We start from the raw sequence: 19,427 nt of genomic DNA, 5'->3' as shown, positions 1-19,427 counted from the left end.
TCCTAAAATTTGACATTAGTAACTTACTTTTTGCAGTGCTGGAGATGGCCACTGGAGACTATCAATGGGTTGTCGACTCGAGAACAACTGAAATTGGATCATTCCAATTGGTGAATGAATCGTTTGGTGCGATTTGCGAATTGATTTAGCAGATTCATTGAAAAGAATCAGTTTGTTCATGAATCAGACACCTCTTCTGTGTCTCGGAGCACTTGATATAGTATAAGGTTTAACGATATGTTTTATGAAATTTAGTGAAGTAAGAAGTACGATCTTACACTTTGGAATGTAGTGAAGTAAAAGTGAAAGTTATTCAAAATAAAACTACTCGAAGTACAACTACTTTGTTACTGTCCACCACTGTTTGTTCAACAATTTCTTCTCTTCTTTGGCAGTATTCAGTGCACGTTCACAAGAGTACCACAGCGCATGTGTGTGCATTTCTCTTGCCTGCAAATGAATAAAGCCGTTCTTTTTGTTTTCTGGGCCTTGAACGTGTTAGTTACGTTGCTGTCTTTTGCAGGGTCAGAAACCTTTTGGATTTCATCAAAAATATCTTAATTTGTGTTCTGAAGATGAATGAAGGTCTTAAAGGTTACATGAACGACTTGAGAGTGAGTAAACAATGACAGAATTTTCATTTTCGGGATTCAACTAACCCTTAAACTCAAGTACAGGCAACATCTGAGCTTCTTGCACATATATTATGCACGTTTGCACCTTTGTAAGTTATTTTTGCTGTTATTTTTGTTGATATTGTTGTCATCTTGACAGTAGTGGCCCAGCTGTTGAGGGTTGTGTAAGAGGTTACCACAGTCAATTCCAGGAACATGCGTAAAGAACACACACAGAAAAATCAAAAAGTATATATTTGGAAAGAAGTTTTTACTCTTTGATCAGATTGTGATTAATCATACGTGTCTGTTCTAGATATTAGACGTCTCTTGGTATGTTTAAAAATAGAAGCTCACTACTTTGCTCAGGTTACTCTGTCTACTCGCTCTATTTTGGGCAAAGTCCCACTCAAAGCTTTACCTGCCAGTAACCAACATCATTAGACTTGGATCTATAAATATCTATTGTATTCCAGTATAATTGTGTCCACTGCTGCTTCTCTGGGGTAGCACTCAGCTTTCATCAGTGGGGGAAAAAAACTCCCATGAAAGTTCATTAGAGTTTTTTTACGCTTCTAAGCAAGATGCTTTTGTGTATAAATGGGTTTATTCATTTCTCAGAGTCTGGCTGCCAGTTTGGAGGTTTCTTTTGGTTCTTGTATTTCTTAGTTCTTCTCCATTTTTATGCACTCTAAAAAAATGCTTTGTTAAAAACAACCATGAGCTATTTGGCAACCCATTGCTGGGTAAATATTGGACAAAACTCATGCTGGGTTTTTTTTTGACTCAGCTTGTTGGGTTTTAGACTAACCCATTTGCTGGGTTTTTTTTTTTTTTTTTTTTTTTTTTAAATGCTGGGTCAGTTAACCTATTGAAGGTTTTTAATTGTAAACAATAAAAATGCAATCTAATATCTTCAGTTCAATGTCAAGTCTTTTAAAGTCATAAAATCTTCAAAAACATTCAGAAAGGTTTTAGGATGTGACTGTGGGAGTCTGTGGGAGGAAAACTGCTATCAGTAGGTTGTTCCAGTTCAATAAATGGCTTGTATTCATGACTTGTCTTATATTCATGTTTGAAAAGTTAGAGCAAAAACAGCCTTACCTCATGCTGTCTTGTCTGTCAGACATTTATGTTTCAACTTGTCAAATGCATGGCGCGTGGCCTCTGGTGCAACAATGGTGCACTAGATCAATAGCGCTCCTGTTGTAGTCAGTGGAGTACATGAGAACTTTGTTACATATAACAGCAAAGACACGTTGTGTTTTAGCCCTGGTTGCACACTAGTTTGACGGAAGGTGAAACTTCCATTGGGGCCCATTGTAGATATGGTGAATGCTGATTTTGTAGAATGCTAGTGTTCCAAGCAAACATTAGACAATGTGAGACTACATTGTTTTTTTTGTTTTTTTTTACAGTGATTTATACAGTGATCATTTGAAAGGAATACAATGTAATACAAACCGTAATTTCATTCAGGAAGTTTCCCGTCAGTCAGTTTTCTCAGAAAAGAACAGAAAAGAACACTGAAAATGTAACCAGTTTTAACCAGTTTGGAACAGACTACCCAACATTGGGTTACACTGACCCAGCACTGGATAGGCATTAGAGAGGGTTTATCATTTGTATTGACAGTGAAAATGATCCAGCAGCTGAGTTACAGAAAAACTACTTAGCACCTGGGTAAAAATGTTAAAAATAACCCAATAAAATGACCCAACAGGCTGAACACAGCATTTGGGTTTTTTAGGAAAAAAAAAAAAAAAAAACAGCATTTTTTTGAGCGCTGAAATACTACCCAGCATCTGGGTAAAAATGTTAAAAATAACCTAACATAAAAGACCCAACAACTCAACTCAGCATTTAGGTTTATAAAAAAATAACCCAGCATTTTATAGAGCGCAGAAAAACTACCTAACACCTGAGTAAAAATCTAAAAAATAACCCAATAAGTCGGCGCCGATAGCCTTGTGGGCAGCGTGCCAACATATAGCGCTGTTCTGCTCCAGGTGTCCCGTGTTCGAATCCCGACTCCCGATCCTGGCCCCCATCTCTCTCCCGCATCTTTCCTGTCCATAATAAAGCCAAAATGCCAAAAAATATATTAAAAAAAAAAAAAAAAAAGACCTAACAACTGAACCCAACATTTGGGTTAAAAAAATATAACCCAGCTTTTTTAAAAGTGCAGAAAAGCTACCCAGAACTTGGGGAAAAATAATAATAATAAAAAAATAATAACCCAATAAAATGACTCAATAAATGAGTCCAGCATTTGGGTTAAAAAAAAAAAAACAGCATTTTTTTTTACAGCACAGAAAAACTACCCAGCACCTGGGTAAAAATGTTAAAAATAACCCAATGAAATGACCCAACAGCTGAACCCAGCATTTGGGTTAAAAGAAATAACCCAGCATTTGTTAGAGCGCAGAAAAACTACCCACCACCTGAGTAAAAAATGTTAAAATTTACCCAATAAAATGACCCAACAACTGAACCCAGCATTTGGGTTAAAATAAATAACCCAGCATTTCAGAGCACAGAAAAACCTACCCAGCTCCTGGGTAAAAACATTAAAAATAAGCCAATAAAATGACCCAACAACTGAACCTGGCATATGAGTTAAAAAAATAACCTAGCTTTTTTTTTTAAAGAGCAGAAAAACTACCCAGCGTCTGTGTAAAAATGTAAAAAAAAAATAACCCAATAAAATGAACCACCAGGCTGAACCCAGCATTTGGGTTAAAAAATAACCCAGCATTTTTTAGATGGCAGGAAAAACTACCCAGCACCTGGGTAAAAATGTTAAAATAAGCCAATAAAATTACCTAACAGGATGAACCCAGCATTTGAGTTAAAAAATAAAAATAAAAATAACCCAGCATTTTTCAAGTGCAGAAAAACTGCCCAGCACCTGGGTAAAAATCTTAAAAATGACCCAATGAAATGACCCAATAGCTGAACCCAGCATTTTTTTAGAGCGCAGAAAAACTACCCAGCACCTGTGGAATTTTTTTTTTTATCTTTTCAAAATTACCCAATAAAATTACCCAACAACTGAACCCAGCATTTGGGTTAAGAAAAAAAACCCAGCAGGTTTTTTTTTTTTTTTTTTTTTTTTTTTTGAGCACAGAAAAACCTACCCAGCACCTGGTAGCATATGAGTTTAAAATACTAAATAACCCTGCTTTTTTTAGAGAGCAGAAAAACTACCCACCACCTGGATAAAAATGTTAAAAATAACCCAGTAAAATGACCCAACAACTGAACCCAGCATTTGGGTTAAAAGACACAACCCAGAATTTTTAGTGCACAGAAAAACTACCCAGCATCTGGGTAAAAATGTTAAAAATAACCCAATAAAGTGACGCAACAGGCTAAACCCAGCATTTGGGTTAAAAACAAAAACAAAAACAAAAAACTTTTTTTTTTTTTTAAAGAGCAGAAAAACTACCCAGCACCTGGGTACAAATGTTTGAGTTAAAACAAATAAACCAGCAATTTTAGAGCATGTAATTGTGATTTACAACTCAGCACTGGCAGAGATGAAATTGAGATGTTGAACTAATTGGGATCTGAATAAAATGTCTTTGAGTGAACATCTATCAAGATCAAACTCCACATGCCAGCCCACCAGTCCTGCCTCTTTTAGCACTATCATACAAAACTCCATGTCTGGTGATGGCGACTGTTGTTCTTTTCATGGTGGGCTCATTGATTCTCTTTATGGAGCTCAGGAAGTAAATGTGTGTTGGCGTTATGCGTCTTTGGGCCCCTTATGGAGGGCAGGGTGGCATCACCGTGTTTGAGCCTCATTGAGCGTCCTCAAACTGTCCACACAAGGGTGGCTATAAGCAAAGTCAAGTGGCACATTCAGCACCCGGCCAAAGGGGAAAAGAGTAGGAGAATTATACTCTTTCCCATCAGCTGCTGTGTGTGGGAGTCTTTAAAAAAGAAGAAGAGGAGGAGGAAAAAAGGAGCTAAGCCAGCTTTGGGATCGATTAGCATTTGGATAAACCCGATGAGAGACCTCTCAAGTGGCCAACATTTAAGGCAGCCACGCCGCTAGCCCGAACGACGCAACACGGCCCCAGTCAATAGCAGTATTGTTTGAGATGCCTTTGGTGCTTTTATCTTTATGTGCACGGCAAGTATCTTAAACGGCGGAGCTTAATTTCCCTCACTCCCAGCGCTTCCATGACAGATGAATGATAGCACTTTTTTCCTTTGCGATTTTCTCTCGTAGCAAAGGCAAGAATGTCAAAAGTAATTGCTAAACAAATCACTTGATGTCAAAGCCAACTTCTTCTCCCACCAGCTTCAAAAGCTCTGTTTTTCTGCTGAAGGAATTACATCAGCTTCAATTGATTATAAATAGTATTCCTAGCATGCTGTAACAGAAGATGTGTACAGCTGGGGAAAGATTAGCCTTCTCTTGGCCAGAGCATGATGTTTATGGCTGTATATGAATAGTTGAATACAAATACTGGCGCTAGTGGGTTCGGGGTGGAATTAACTTGTTTGCTGCCCGCTGTCTCTCATTAAATTTACCTGTAACTGCTCATGTCATTTCCGCAACCATAACTTTGCTGTCTGATTAAAAACACGCATCTACAATTTTAGAATTTTTACTGCAGACTGAATGTGCTGAATGACCTGCTGACCTTTGAATTGGGCATCAAAAAGGATTTACACAGACCTTGAGAAAACCATATCTCTCACAGTTATGTTTGTAAAAGCTAATTCTGGAATTTGATGCACCTGACTGAAGTCTGATTGAGACTTCACACACTGCTCTTTTAATTTAATGATATTTTATTTCATTTAATTAAATTAAATTTCATTTAATTTCAAGTCGTATAATGAAATAATAGATTGTAATTAATCATAAATTATTTTTATTTTATTAATTTAAAAAAAAATATTGTAATTTTAAAGAATTTTTTAACTATCAAATACAATTCAATCAAATACATGAATCAACCATTAACGAATCAGCAGTAATTAAAAAAAAAAAATTATGGTGTGTGAGTGTATATATATATTTAATCTTGTTATTAATAATAATTGAAATGTAACTAATCTTAATAATAAATAAATTAGATGTAGAATAAATTAGATCTTTTTGTGTTTTATTTATATTTAATTTATTGTTATTATAAAAAGTAAATAAATAACAATAATAATCTTATTATTATTATTATTATTATTATTATTATTTAATGTTAATAAGTTAAATAACATGTTAAATATAAATGTATATTAATTTTAATAAATAAAAATAAAAATAAAAATAATAATAATAATAACAATAATAATTAAATTATTATTGATTCAGCTAAAAAATCTTAAATTCTTAATAATTAAATTATTATTGTTATTGTTGTTGTTATTATTGTTGTTTAATGTTGTTATTAATAATAATACATTAAATGTGATTAATTGTAATAACAATACATATTAAAATATAAGTTATTGTTATTGTATTTGTTTTGTTGTTTATTGTTCATTTATATTTATTATAATATAATAAATTGATCATTTAATGTAGTATTATTATTATTATTATTATTATTATTATTATTTAGTGTTAGTAAGTTGAAATAAGTTGATATACATTTTAATTAATTGTAATAATAAATATATAAATAATAAATAATGAAAACAATAAATAAAAACATTATTATTATTATTATTATTATTATTATTATTATTATTTAATGTTGTTATTATTATTAATAGTATTTTGTATAATAGTATTTTTATTATTAAAAGTATTTTTATTTTATTATAACAAAAAATATTATTACAATTTAAAATTACTTTTTTTTTTTTTTTTTCTTTTCTTTTTTTCTATTTAATATGTAATATTATATTTTAATAATAATTAAATAACAGTTTTCAGCAACCAGTACTCTTCAGTCTTCAGTGTCACATGATACTTCATAGATGCTAATTTGGTGTTTGAGAAAAACGTCTTGCTGTCAGTGCTGGAGACATTTATGTGAATAGAAAGTTCGTAAGAACCACATGTATTTGAAATATAAATCTTTTGTAAAATTATAAATGTCTATACTGTCATGTTCAATAAATTTGATATAATTCTATTGTATTCTGAATATTTTTTAAATGAAATGAAACTTGCCCTAGCAGTTAGCACGCACACACACACACAAACACTCTGACACACATAGCTGTGGTGCTCGTATGGGTGATGAAAGTTTGAGTCCGGCTTGTGTCATTTCCTGATCTCATCCTCCTCTGTCCTTCCCATCGTTTTAATAAAACAGCAAAATGACCCGAAAAAACCCGGGCTGACTAAGACAAAAGGCTGAAATGAAGACACGAGGAGCCAGCGTGTTGATTTGTGCTGTGTAGGGATACGGCTGCTCTGGCTAAGAGTGAAAATTCCCCTGTAGGCCTGCAGATGTGTCTCTTCCTCCTTGTCTGGTTAGTCTTGTTTTAGCCAGTCATTGGAATGACATTGTCATTCTGCTGTGTTTATGGACGCCTCGAATGTTTTAGTCTGGGTGTTGTGTTTGGACGAGGCCGGTGTCGGGGTGTTTGCGCTGACGCTCTACACGCCAGATTAAATACAGCAGTTTTCTCATCGACTGCTCCCTGCACACTATTGAATGTATGTGTGTGTTTGTTTTGTATTCCATAAACAAGTCAATGACAAACATCTCTATTTAGAATTACATGATTACAAACCCTTCATTATGGACGTGCAATTTAAAGTTGCTACTATGAACTGAAATGGTGGTGTAATTTGTGCTGTCATTACGGCTTTAAAAAATGGCACAATTTTGGCTTTCGTAAAGACGTAAGCTTAACATTTTCACTCTTGATATGTTACACATGTCATGTGCTGCGTTTTTTTTTTTTTTTTTTTTTTTTTTTTTTTTTAAGAAAAAAATTTAATTGTTCAGAAGAATTATGTAAAATGTTCTTTGAATCAAGTTGTTAAAATTAAAATAGCCATTTCAATCAAATACACAAATCTTACATCAACGGATCAGTAATAATTAAATGTTGTTGTTGTTGTTGTTGTTGTTGTTGTTGTTGTTATTATTATTATTATTAGTAGTAGTAGTAGTAGTAGTAGTAGTTTTTATGTAGTTGTTATTAATAATAATAAATGAAATTTTAATGTTAATAATAATAAATTAAATATAAATGATTGTTCTTATTAATTCATTTTCATTTATATTTAATTTGTCAAGAATAATAATAACAATAATGTATATTTAATTTAATATTATTATTATTATTATTATTATTATTATTATTTTCAATATAAATAATATAAATATAATTTCGTAAAAATAAATTATTATTGTTATTAATATTATTATTAATAGTATTTCAGTATTCTTTGTCTTCGTTCACTGTTGTCTTCTGATAATAATAATAATAATAATAATAATAATAAATTACATATTAACTATTTGTCTTCGTTAATTGTCGCTGTCTTCTAATAGTATAACAATAAATTAATTATTAATACATTTATTAATTATTTTTATTACTATTATTATTACATCTTCATAATAATAATAATAATTAAATAGGAATTCCTTGTATTCATTCATTATCGTCTTATAATAATAATAATACCAAAATAATTAACTGTATATAAATAATAAACAATTACAGTAATAATAAATTATTATTATTAATAAAAATTATAATAATATTAATAATTGTTAATAATAATAATAATTTTAATATTAATTCTTATTCTTCATTGTTGTCTTCTAAATAATAAAATTAATTATATATAATTTTAGTAATAATAAATTATTATTATTATTAGTAGTAGTAGTAGTAAATGTTATAATTTAATTGTTTAATTATCTTTTTATTCATATAGCTTAATGTTGTTGTTGTTAATAATAATAATTATAATAATAATAATAAATATTAATTCTTTGTCTTTGTTGTCATCGTCTTTGTCTTCATCTTTATTTTTTATCATTAAATTAAATATAAGTTAATTTTCGTAATAATAATGATAAATTAATACATGTTGTTATTATTATTATTATTATTATTATTATTGTTATTATTAAATGTTATTAATTATAATAATTTACATGATTATTTTCTTTCTTTATTATTATTATTATTATTATTATTATTATTATTATTATTGTTAATATTAAGAATAATACATTAAATATTAATTCTTCATCTTCGTCTTTTTTGTTGTCTTTTTCTTTATCATCTTTATTGTTAAATAAAACATTGAGTTAAATAAATTAATTTTAGTAGTAACAATAAATTATTATATATTATTATTATTATTATTATTATTATTAATATACGCTATTATTGTTGTTTTTATTATTATTATTATTATTATTATTATTTTTATTATTATTCTTATGTATTATACTTATTATTATTATTATTATTATTATGTTAATAAAAAAATTAATATTAATTCATCTTCATCCTCTGTTGTTTTCTTCATCGTCTTTGTTATTATTATTATTAAGTTAAATATAAATTAATTTTAATAATAAATTACTATACATTTTTTAGTAGTAGTAGTAGTAGTATTAAGTGTTATTAATAATTTTTATTTTTATATCTATGTATTTAATAAATAAATAAATATATATATATATATATATATATATATATATATATATATATATATTTTTTTTTTTTTTTTTTTTTTTTTTTTTAAATTAATAAATTAATTAATTAATAGTTTTGTGTGTGTATATATATATATATATATATATATATATATATATATTAAATGTTATTTCTTTGTCACTGTCTTCCTCTTCTTCGTCGTCTAAAACATTTAAAAACATCTGAAGTCTGTGAAATTCAAACTTCTGTTCCAAATAAATTTCTAGTGAAACTGTGGTTTTTCGCTTATCATGTCACTCAGACAGTCTCATCTTGTCTCAGTAATATGGACCAGACTCAATGCAAGTCAAAGGTCTGGCGGTACGAGATAATTCTTGCCTTAGCAAACAGCATTAATTCATAAATCATTCATCTAATACGTCTCAGAGTTGCATACTTGACTACGCAGAATTGTTTAATATTTTTGGATCCTTCTTAAAAGTTCTTCCTTCTCTAAAGCAGGTTCCTTTAAAGCAGAGGCCGTGGAAAGTGTGTGTGTTTGTGTGTGTGTGTGTCTTGTGACAGAGGAAGTTGGTTCTCTAGAGAGGCTCTTGTCACTGGCTCCTGTTTGTCTGTGAGCATGCTCACACACACATACAAATAAACAAGCCCAGCTGGATTTCGGAAGAGACACAATCTGCCCAGTTCTGCTTAATCCAGTGCGTGGGAAATGAACCAAACCTCTCACCAGCACACGTCTCTCTTGTTCTGCACTTCTTAAAGAGACACTTCTGCGTGTGTGTGTGGAACAGACGAGCAAGCGTGTGTTTGCCATCTTTATGTTGGTCACGTCCTTGAGCTCCACCCTAAGTGCGAGACCTCTACCTAATGTCCATCATGCGGAAGGTCAGCTGACTGTTAGCGCAGCATCCTACTCTGACCCGCTGACACACAGGCCTGCTGTAGCACAGTGTGGGCCTTTGTCCAATGACTTCAACATCTGCTCTCACACCCAGCCACTCGCTCGCCCTCCAACACACGCTTCACGTCTGAAACTGTGAGTCACTTGGTGACCATCGCTATTTATACGGCCATCAGAGGAGGATGGGACCAAAGCAATTAACTGGAATGCTCTTCTAAACTTAAACCTTTTGGAACATGATATTTTGACGTGGCGTCCAGGTCATAATGACCGTAACACTGTGTCCTAACCAGAAACAAACATTGACAGTGAAAATGCTTTGTAACACAATAAAATCTCATTGTGAAATCTTGATATTGGAAAAAAATGATTTTGAAAGATTATTGGAGTATGTTTTACAACTATTTCAGTCTTTCTATTTAAAAATTCCATGTTTAATTCTGTTTGTTACTGGCTGTTTTACATTGCTAAAAATAGTTTAAAATAGTTAAAAAAAAATAAATAAATAAATAAATGCATTTTTTTTATTTAAATTTTTCTATTAAAATTGTATTTGGTAATTGAAATAAAATAAAATACAAATATTAGATGAAAAATCTAAATTGGAAATTTAGGTTAGTTTTAGTTAGCTTTGACTCTGTCATTGTTAGTTGGTTAATTGTAGTTTTTTTTTTTTTTTTGTTTTAGCTTATTTTGTTTCATGTGTGTATGTGTGTGTATTTATTTCATGGTATAATTTAGTATAATATTAATCCATTTGTAACCATTTTCATTTTTTTTTTTTTTTTCAGTTAGTTTTGGAGTCGTGAAAATATATTGTAGTTTATTTTAATTTAGTTTTCTATTTTGTAGTGTTGTTATTGTTACCAAAAAACTACAACTGTTAAAATTGTTTTTGGTAAATGATGAAACAAGAAAATAAAAAAAATAATTAATTAATTAAAAAAATAAAATAATGTATTTGATGAAAAACTTGACAACTGACTGAAAATTTAAAATAAAACTATAACTGTTAACAACTGTATTTGGTAATTGTGATAACATGGAAATAAAATAAAATAAAAAATAAAATAAAATAAGAATATTCAATGAAAAAGATTTATAATAATTAAAAATAAAATTACAAATTATATTTAGTAATTAAAATAACACAGAAAGAAAATGAATTTATACAATAAAATAAAATATAAAATAAAATAATATTAAAATAAGAATATTTGATAAAAAGCTTAGATTGGAACTAACTGAAATAAAAAAGTTAAAATAAAACTACAAATAATAAAAATTGTATTTAGTAATTGAAATAACACAGAAATAAAATAAAATAAAATAAAATTAAATAAAATTAAATAAAATTAAATAAAATTAAATAAAATTAAAAAATAAATTAAATTTAATGTTATTTAATTAAAAATATTCAATGAAAAAGTTAGATTGGACCTAACTGAAATAAAAGAAGTTAAAATAAAACTACAACTACTAAAATTGCATTCAGTAATTAAAATAACGCACGGAGATTAAATTAAATTAAATTAAATTAAATCAAATTATTTAATGAAAAACAGATTGGAACTAACTGAAATAAATAAAGTTAAAAGTTAAAATAAAACTACAACTATTAAAATAAAATAAAATAATATAAACATTTAATGAAAAACTTTATAAAACTTAAGTTTACATATTAAAATTCTGAACTGAGCGTTTCAGACACTCCCTCCAGGTGTGCATCGTCTCACATTTAGATATCAGTGTTTGTTTACACTGCCTCACCACCTCAGTTTAGCAACAGGTCATCTGAGTGTCATTGTGTCGGCTCTCTCCTGCCCAGTTTAAACAGTTTAAAAATCGGATTACTTAAACCGGTGATGTGGGACGGGGCCAAGCACTGAGCTCACCCTTTTCACAGTGCAATCCGGCTCGATCAGTATGGAAAAAAGGACTTATTGTGCCCTCGTACCGACCAATAAGAAGATTCAGCAGGCTTTATAGCAGAGAGACAGCGGCGTGGGCTGGGGGCAGATAAGAAGATAGTGGAAGAAATATGGTTTCCGCAAAATGTCTGCGTTCAGCAGAAACAAATCTTCAGATTTATTTGATATGAATTCCCACACTCAATAAGATAAATTGCAGTGGAAAAGCATTTATCTGAAAGCGCCTGACATCATGCTGCAGTAACCACATACGCTCAGAAAGTTGGGCTAAGTCAGTTTACCACAGTTTGACGAGTTCACCCTTACATCTAATCTGGTTGAGTAAACAGTAAGCATATTTTAGCGTGCTGTCCTGGGGGAGGGCTCTGAGTCCGGAATATGGCCCGAACCCAGAGAACTCCCCCCATCCCAAGTATAGGATGAGGATAGATTAAGAGTGAGGAGGTGGGGTGGAGGGGGGATGCCGAAAAACAGTCGAATGACGGAGGTAAGTCGGCTGTGTGCGTATATATGACTTGCGCTAGTTTGGATGATTAGCTAGACGAGTTGCACCTGTGCCGAATTAGTTGATTATCTGATCGTGCTCCTCCCGAACTTTGTTATCAAACATCATTTAGAGTAGATTTACTTGTTATTGATGATAATTAATACTAAATACTAATTTATCTGACCATAAGTCGATCAGTAGCATCAATGTTAGAAATGTTCCCTTTATGAGGGAGTTGTATAGAATTTGATTGTCATTATATTATGTATTTATTTCTTTATTAGGTATTTGTTTAACTGTTCATATGGCTGCCAAAAACTTTTTTTTTTCTTCAATGAAATGATGTATATTTCATTGATATATTTATCAGAGGTTGCGCTAGGCTTCAACATTGTCTGTCATTTTGACGGACAGGGTCGTAAAAATTACGTTCTAATCTATTATTACCGGTCATTTTAATTTTCATGTTTTACTTATAACAACACATTTAATTGCTTTTATTTTTGTTCACATTTTCGCTTTTATACATGAACCTACAGGACAACAGCGTAGTGTTTAAAAACAACAAAATACGCTAGGGCTGGAAAAAAACAAAAGAAAAAAAAACAAAAACGAAATAGATTCTCATTTTAATGAACCAGTATTGATTCTTAAATAACAGTAGGCTAGGCTTTGTGTTACTTTTGATATGTAACAAAGTCCCAGATTTCAAATTCTGTCAATTTCCTTCAAGCAATAAATACCGTTTTGGTGCTCTTTAATGTGGTGTGATAGATCGTTGTAGTTTCTGTGCACTCGCCTGTGCGTAATCAAACGCATAGGAAAACATTCATGACAGTTTCGTTTTTGTTCTGGATCCCATGCTCTGCTGCCAGACTGGAGCGCGCTCGCCACCAACTGGACAGGGGTGGGAATTACAGCTACAATTTACAATACATCACCCTCAGTGTAATCTGTCAAAATGAATATATATATATATATATATATATATATATATATATATATATATATGGCTTGTATGGCTTAATATAACGTAAATTATGTCTCTTACTGAAATATGTAGTAGAAAACCCATGAAAGATTATTATTTCAAGATTACATTATTTCAAAAATCCACATTGTTTTATACATATTTTGGACTATGGGGGACGCCATTATTTCAATGACTTAAAATGGTTGAACTTGGTGAGCTACTGCCGCTACCTGTTGCTATTTTTACCACAACACAATATTGATATGATTACTTAAATCAAACACCATACCACAGATTTTTTTTTTTAATACCCCAAATGAAGTCTAAACACCCCTGTATAGCGAGTGAAATCCACGCTGAGAATCTCCTTCAGTGTCTGCGGTGTCATGACAAGTGTCGGCATGTTTACATCCTGCCAGGATGGCATGTAGCATTTCTTGTCTCTGCCATTTGTAGGTTCTTTCACTAGCTGTGGTCTACTAAAAGCCTCAAGGGCATCAGGGCTAAAATGGAGAGAACAAAGACGTAGGTCTTTAGGAAGTTTTATTTGTCCACAGGCATCTCCCTTTTTTTTTTTCCTCTTCTTATCACTAGGAGAGCAGTGAAGACTTGCGTCACTTTTCTTGTTGCCCTTTGACTGAAAAGTACAACCAAAAGTCGCACAATGTGGCTTCCTAATGTGGCGTGTTTTACTTTCAGAGTTGTGCTTCGGTAGAAATAGCAACAGGTAGCGGCAGTAGCTCACTAAGTGCAATCATTTTGCATCATCGAACCAGTAACGCCCTCCATAGTCAAAATATGTATAAAACGATGTGAATTTTTTAAATAACATAAGTCTTTTATGGGTTTTCTACTACATATTTCAATAAGAGACATCAGTTACGTTATATGTTAAGGCATACAAGACACTTAGGGTTGCCTTTAATATTTAGTTTTTTTAGGGAATTTTATGGTACTAAGTTATATTTATAAAATGGTTATGGTCATTTTACATATAATCTGTTAACCTGTTAATCTGTTTTTGAGCACCTGAGCACCAAAACTGCTGAAATGCTGATTTGAAAGAAAAAAATAAAAAACTGAAAACAGTTCCATTTTTAATCTTTTTATGAAATATGTACAGCTGAGGTCAAAAGTTTGTATCCCCCTTTCAGAATCATTAAAAATGTTAATTATTTTACCAAAATAAGAAGGATCATACAAAATGCATGTTATTGTTTATTTAGTACTTACCTGAATAAGATATTTCACATAAGAGTTTTCCTGCATTTTTTTGTATTTGAAGCCTTTACAACACACAAAGTGTTTCCAAACTAATTTTTGCGACATTTGAACTATTGATATAGAATTCAGAGTTAAACGGAAAAAGATTGTGTTGACACATGGGAGATTTCTATCTATACCGACCACTATATCTGTAAGAATTTTGAAGCGCTAAATTATTTTTGCAAAAAATCTTTGGATGGAAACCTGGCTAATGACTGTATGGTTTTGAGATCCAAGACAACTGAGGGACTCATATGCAACTATTACAGAAGGTTCAAACACTCACTGATACTTCAGAAGAAAACACGATGCCTTAAGAGCAGGGGGTGTAAACTTTTGAACAGAATGAAGATGTGTGCATTTTTCTTATTTTGCCTAAATATCACATTTTTTCATTTAGCACTGCTCTTCAGTGGCTACAGAAGATACTTACATGTTTCCCAGAAGACAAAATAAGTTAAATTTACCCTGATCTTTTTAACCCTCAGCTCTTAACGCATCATGTTTCCTGCTGGAGCATCAGTGAGTGTTTGAACCTGCTGTAATAGTTGCAAATGAGTTTCTCAGTTGCCCTCACTGTGAAATGATGGATCTTAAAATCATACGGTCATTGTTGGAAAGGGTTCAAATACACAATAATGCTGAAAAATCAAAGAATTTGTGGGACCTGAAGGATTTTTCTGAAGAACAGTGGGCAGTTTAACTGTTCAGGACAAACAAGGAACTCATAAACAACGGTCACTATTATTATACATATTTATATATGTATAATTTTTTTGCCAAAACCTTTACCATGTTTGGTACCATTCTAATGAAGTTAAAAACTCTGTATTTTATTTATTTATTCATTCATTTAATTTTTGTGTGGTCAAAATAGCTGAACAGCACCAGAGGGTTAATATATTTATTTGCATTTTATTCACCCACATGTTAAATATCTGTGAAAAATTAGCCAAAACCTGTTGATTTTCTGAAACTTGTGTACCTTTGCTGTTTCTGTATGTCCCAGGATTTCTAAAAACATCCCCACCACTAAAGATGTGGAGCCTCTGTTGGAGATCGATGGCGATATTCGTAGTTTCGAGGTGTTTCTCTCATCGCACACCCCTGTTCTCACCGCTCGTGATGTGGAGATGTTCCTGCCTTGTACTGTCAACCTGGATCCCAAACTAAGAGAGATCATCGCAGGTACAAACCCAAACACATTTGTCTAGCTATAAATTGTTTTTATATAAAGCTGGAATTCATACAAACTTACCAAAACAGTAGAGCTTTTTCTGGTGGAAAGCAAGTTGGCAGTCAACGCTGATTGACAAAATGTTATATTTACAGAATTATATAGCTTGATGTTTGTCTTAGAAGACTAATTTTTATATTTTGAGGAAGTCTCCTGACATTTCTTAGATTTAGCTATTTGTGTCGCTGATTATAGGCAAGCAAATGCACAGAAAGTGCTAAATATATTGCTGTGGATTTGTCTAATTCATTGCAAATATGAGAGATGATATTATCTCATCACATGATAATGGTCAGCTGTGCCGTGCTTTGAGACAGCAGACGTTGCTTGGTGCAATGTGACAATGGACTGTGCAATAAAGCTTCCTTTGTGCAGCCAGAGAGATGAGTAAGGTCTCCATTGTATTCACCTCAGGAAATGAAACATCACTGAAGCCCGATGAGCTGCTCGTTTTCTGAGTCACCCAGCCAGCTTTATTTGGTCTGCCTGGGTGACTCAGAAATATTATTTCCAACCAAACAAATTTTGACGTATGTTTCAGCCCTTGAGACTTTGACGCTAAAGCGAGCACAGATTTCATTGGGAGCCGCGTTTATTTTTTCCAGGTGCGTTTGCGATTTGCCGCTTCTGTTGGGAAAAAATCTGTGTTTTTCTAAGGGAATCAAACCACAGAGGCCTTTCTTTTCTCACATGCAACTTACTATAAATGCTTCATTTGGCTGAAGTCGACTGTGAGTGGGAGGATTTGAATGCCTTTAAAGTACTGGCCAAGATTCGAATCTAACTTTCTCCTACTCTCTCTCTCTGTCTGTGTCTTTTTCCCTCCTCCCTTCAGATGTAAGAGATGCCCGAGAGCAGATGCACCTTGGAGGAGTCAGCTATCCCACACTGCCCCTGCAAGATGTTTCAGTACGGCCGCACTCCACATTTGGGCAGCACTCTTTGGCCTGCTCTCCCACAGGCTCTTTCCCTAGCTCGTTCCCTCCTGCTGGAGTGCTGCCGGCCGCTCAGCCCCACAGCAGCTACTTCAGTGGGCTTACGGGACCCCAGCACCCCTTCTACAACCGGGTGAGACGTCAGTCAGAGACATTGCTTACTGTGTTCATGCAGAGTGCACCTGTGTTTATGGACTTACTGATCTTTATATAGTAAAATAGGTGCAGTAACAAAACCTTCTGGCATGTTTAAAAAAAAAAAAAAAAACATAATTCCCAAATAAATCAGGATACTGTAATTTTATATTAGTAATTTTATTATTATTATTATTATTATTAGTAGTAGTAGTAGTAGTAGTAGTAATAATAATAACAATAACAATAATAATAATAACATTTCATAAAATGTCATGTTGATAATATTAACATTAGTATTAATAAATTATTAGAAGTAGTAGACGTAAGCAGCAGGAATAACATTAATAATAATAATGATAATCTTACTACTGCTATTCATTATTTGTTTTAATTATTATATTTTATCATATTCAGCTTAATCATTATCATCATCATGCTTTATCAGTAGTAAATAGTAGTAGCAATTTTCATAACAATAAATGGGTTATTGTTTATTCAATATTATTAGGCAAAATATTTAATACAATTTAATTAACATTATTATTGTTAGTAGTAGTAGTAGTAGTAGTAATAATAATAATAATAATAATAATAATAGTTATTATTATTATTATTAGTCATTAGTAGGAGTAGTTGTAGTACTAGTAGTAGTAGTAGTAATAATAATAATAATAATAATAATAATATTCAGTTATTAATAAGTAGTTTTAGTAATATTATTCATAAGAATCATAATAATTTAAGTGTTCATAGTAATAGATTGTTTATTATTTATTTAGCATTAGTAGGCTGAATATTTAATAAAATATAGTAATGTAACATTATGATTATAATGAATAATAATAATAATAATAATAATAATAATTGTATTCATATTTTTATTATTATGATTTGTTATATTTTATCATAAAAAACATAATTTCCAAATAAATATTCCCCTATTGTATAATAATAATAATAATAATAATAATAATAATATTTAATAAAATGTCATGTTAATAATATTAATGTAATACTAATATATTAGTAGTATTATGTAGCAGAAATCAAATTAATAATAATAATAATCTTACTACTGCTATTATTTGTTTTCATTATATTTGAGCAAATTCAGCTTAATCATCATCATTTGATTATCAGTAGTAAATAGTAACAATTTTCATAACTAATTGTTTATTTATTCAGCATTATTAGGCTGAACATTTAATAAAATATGATAATTTAACATTATCATTAATAATAATATTAGCAGTAATTTAATTATTAGTTTAGTTGTAAGTATTAAGAGGGGTAACTGTAGTATAATAATATAATAATAATAATAATGCTATTTTTAAAATTATTGCAATTTATTATATTAGATAAAATATTCAGCTTAATAATAATATTATAATGAATTATTAATTAAAAGTTGTATTAAGATTTTTATTAATAATAATAATAATAATAATAATCATAATTTTACTGTTATTACTACTTCTTACTAACAATATAGAAATGTAAAATAGAATAATTAAAATTATTATTAGTAGTAGTAGTAGTAGTAAGATTACTAATACTGATAGTAATATTTCTACCACTGCTACTACTACTACTACTAATAATAATAATAATTTTTGAAATATTTAATAATAAATAATAATAAATCATCAGTCTGTTTATAGGCTGTCATGTATGTTTGACCCTTCATTGAATGTCTGATGTGGCACTGACCCTCACCTGACCCTCATTCATCAAAATCATGAGTGTTTGTCTGTTCTCTCATCCTCTATAGCCGTACTTCCCTCATCATGTTTATCACCTGCCCCGACATTATCCTGGCAACCCCCATCATGCCCCCACACGCCCTGCCGCTAAACTCCATAAGGACCCCAGTATGGGACTAGTAAGTACACAACTAAACGCCTCAATGTGACTGCAGCCAGACACGTGTTTTAGTGCTAGTCTATATGCCCACAATAATGTCTTTATGTCTCATGATACTAAACGTATCTCTCTTTTCATGCTTTGTTTTAAGCTCCTCGTGACAAACAGCCTATGGCTTGTACGCTATAACTTGCACGCTAAACTCACAGAGAACAGCTTTGTGTTCCTGTAGCATTTTCCCTGAAAAATGTATAGAAATGTTTTTAGTTTTCAACAACCCTTTTTCTTTCATCCTCACTTAACTTTAGTCTTAAAGGTACAGTAGCTGTTTAATTCTGTGTATTTATATGTAAACCTTTATGATTGGCTAACATTTTTGCATTGCAAATGAATAACAATCTCTCTGCCACTATACAGTCTAGATCATATTTTAATATCTTATGGTTATGACATTATAACCATGTGATTTCTG

At 31.2% G+C, this 19,427-nt stretch overlaps 1 protein-coding gene across 6 annotated transcripts in view; it reads left to right on the top strand.

Moving 5' to 3' along the window:
* kidins220a (kinase D-interacting substrate 220a) overlaps nt 1–19,427 on the top strand; it is an 87,492-nt gene that overhangs the window by 46,229 nt on the left and 21,836 nt on the right. For 5 of the 6 annotated variants that reach the window (XM_051133710.1, XM_051133709.1, XM_051133708.1 and 2 more), the window contains exons 23-25: nt 15,789–15,967; nt 16,852–17,084; nt 18,864–18,974. In XM_051133710.1, coding sequence (XP_050989667.1) covers nt 15,789–15,967; nt 16,852–17,084; nt 18,864–18,974 — 523 coding nt within the window. The remainder of the gene's footprint in view (nt 1–15,788; nt 15,968–16,851; nt 17,085–18,863; nt 18,975–19,427) is intronic. The other variant, XM_051133711.1, reaches the window with a different exon arrangement.

The sequence above is a fragment of the Labeo rohita genome, chromosome 17, assembly GCF_022985175.1.
Source record: "Labeo rohita strain BAU-BD-2019 chromosome 17, IGBB_LRoh.1.0, whole genome shotgun sequence".
Classification (NCBI taxonomy): domain Eukaryota; kingdom Metazoa; phylum Chordata; class Actinopteri; order Cypriniformes; family Cyprinidae; genus Labeo; species Labeo rohita.
Note: the sequence above shows the minus strand (reverse complement) of the source record. Positions and strands in the feature narration are given on the sequence as shown.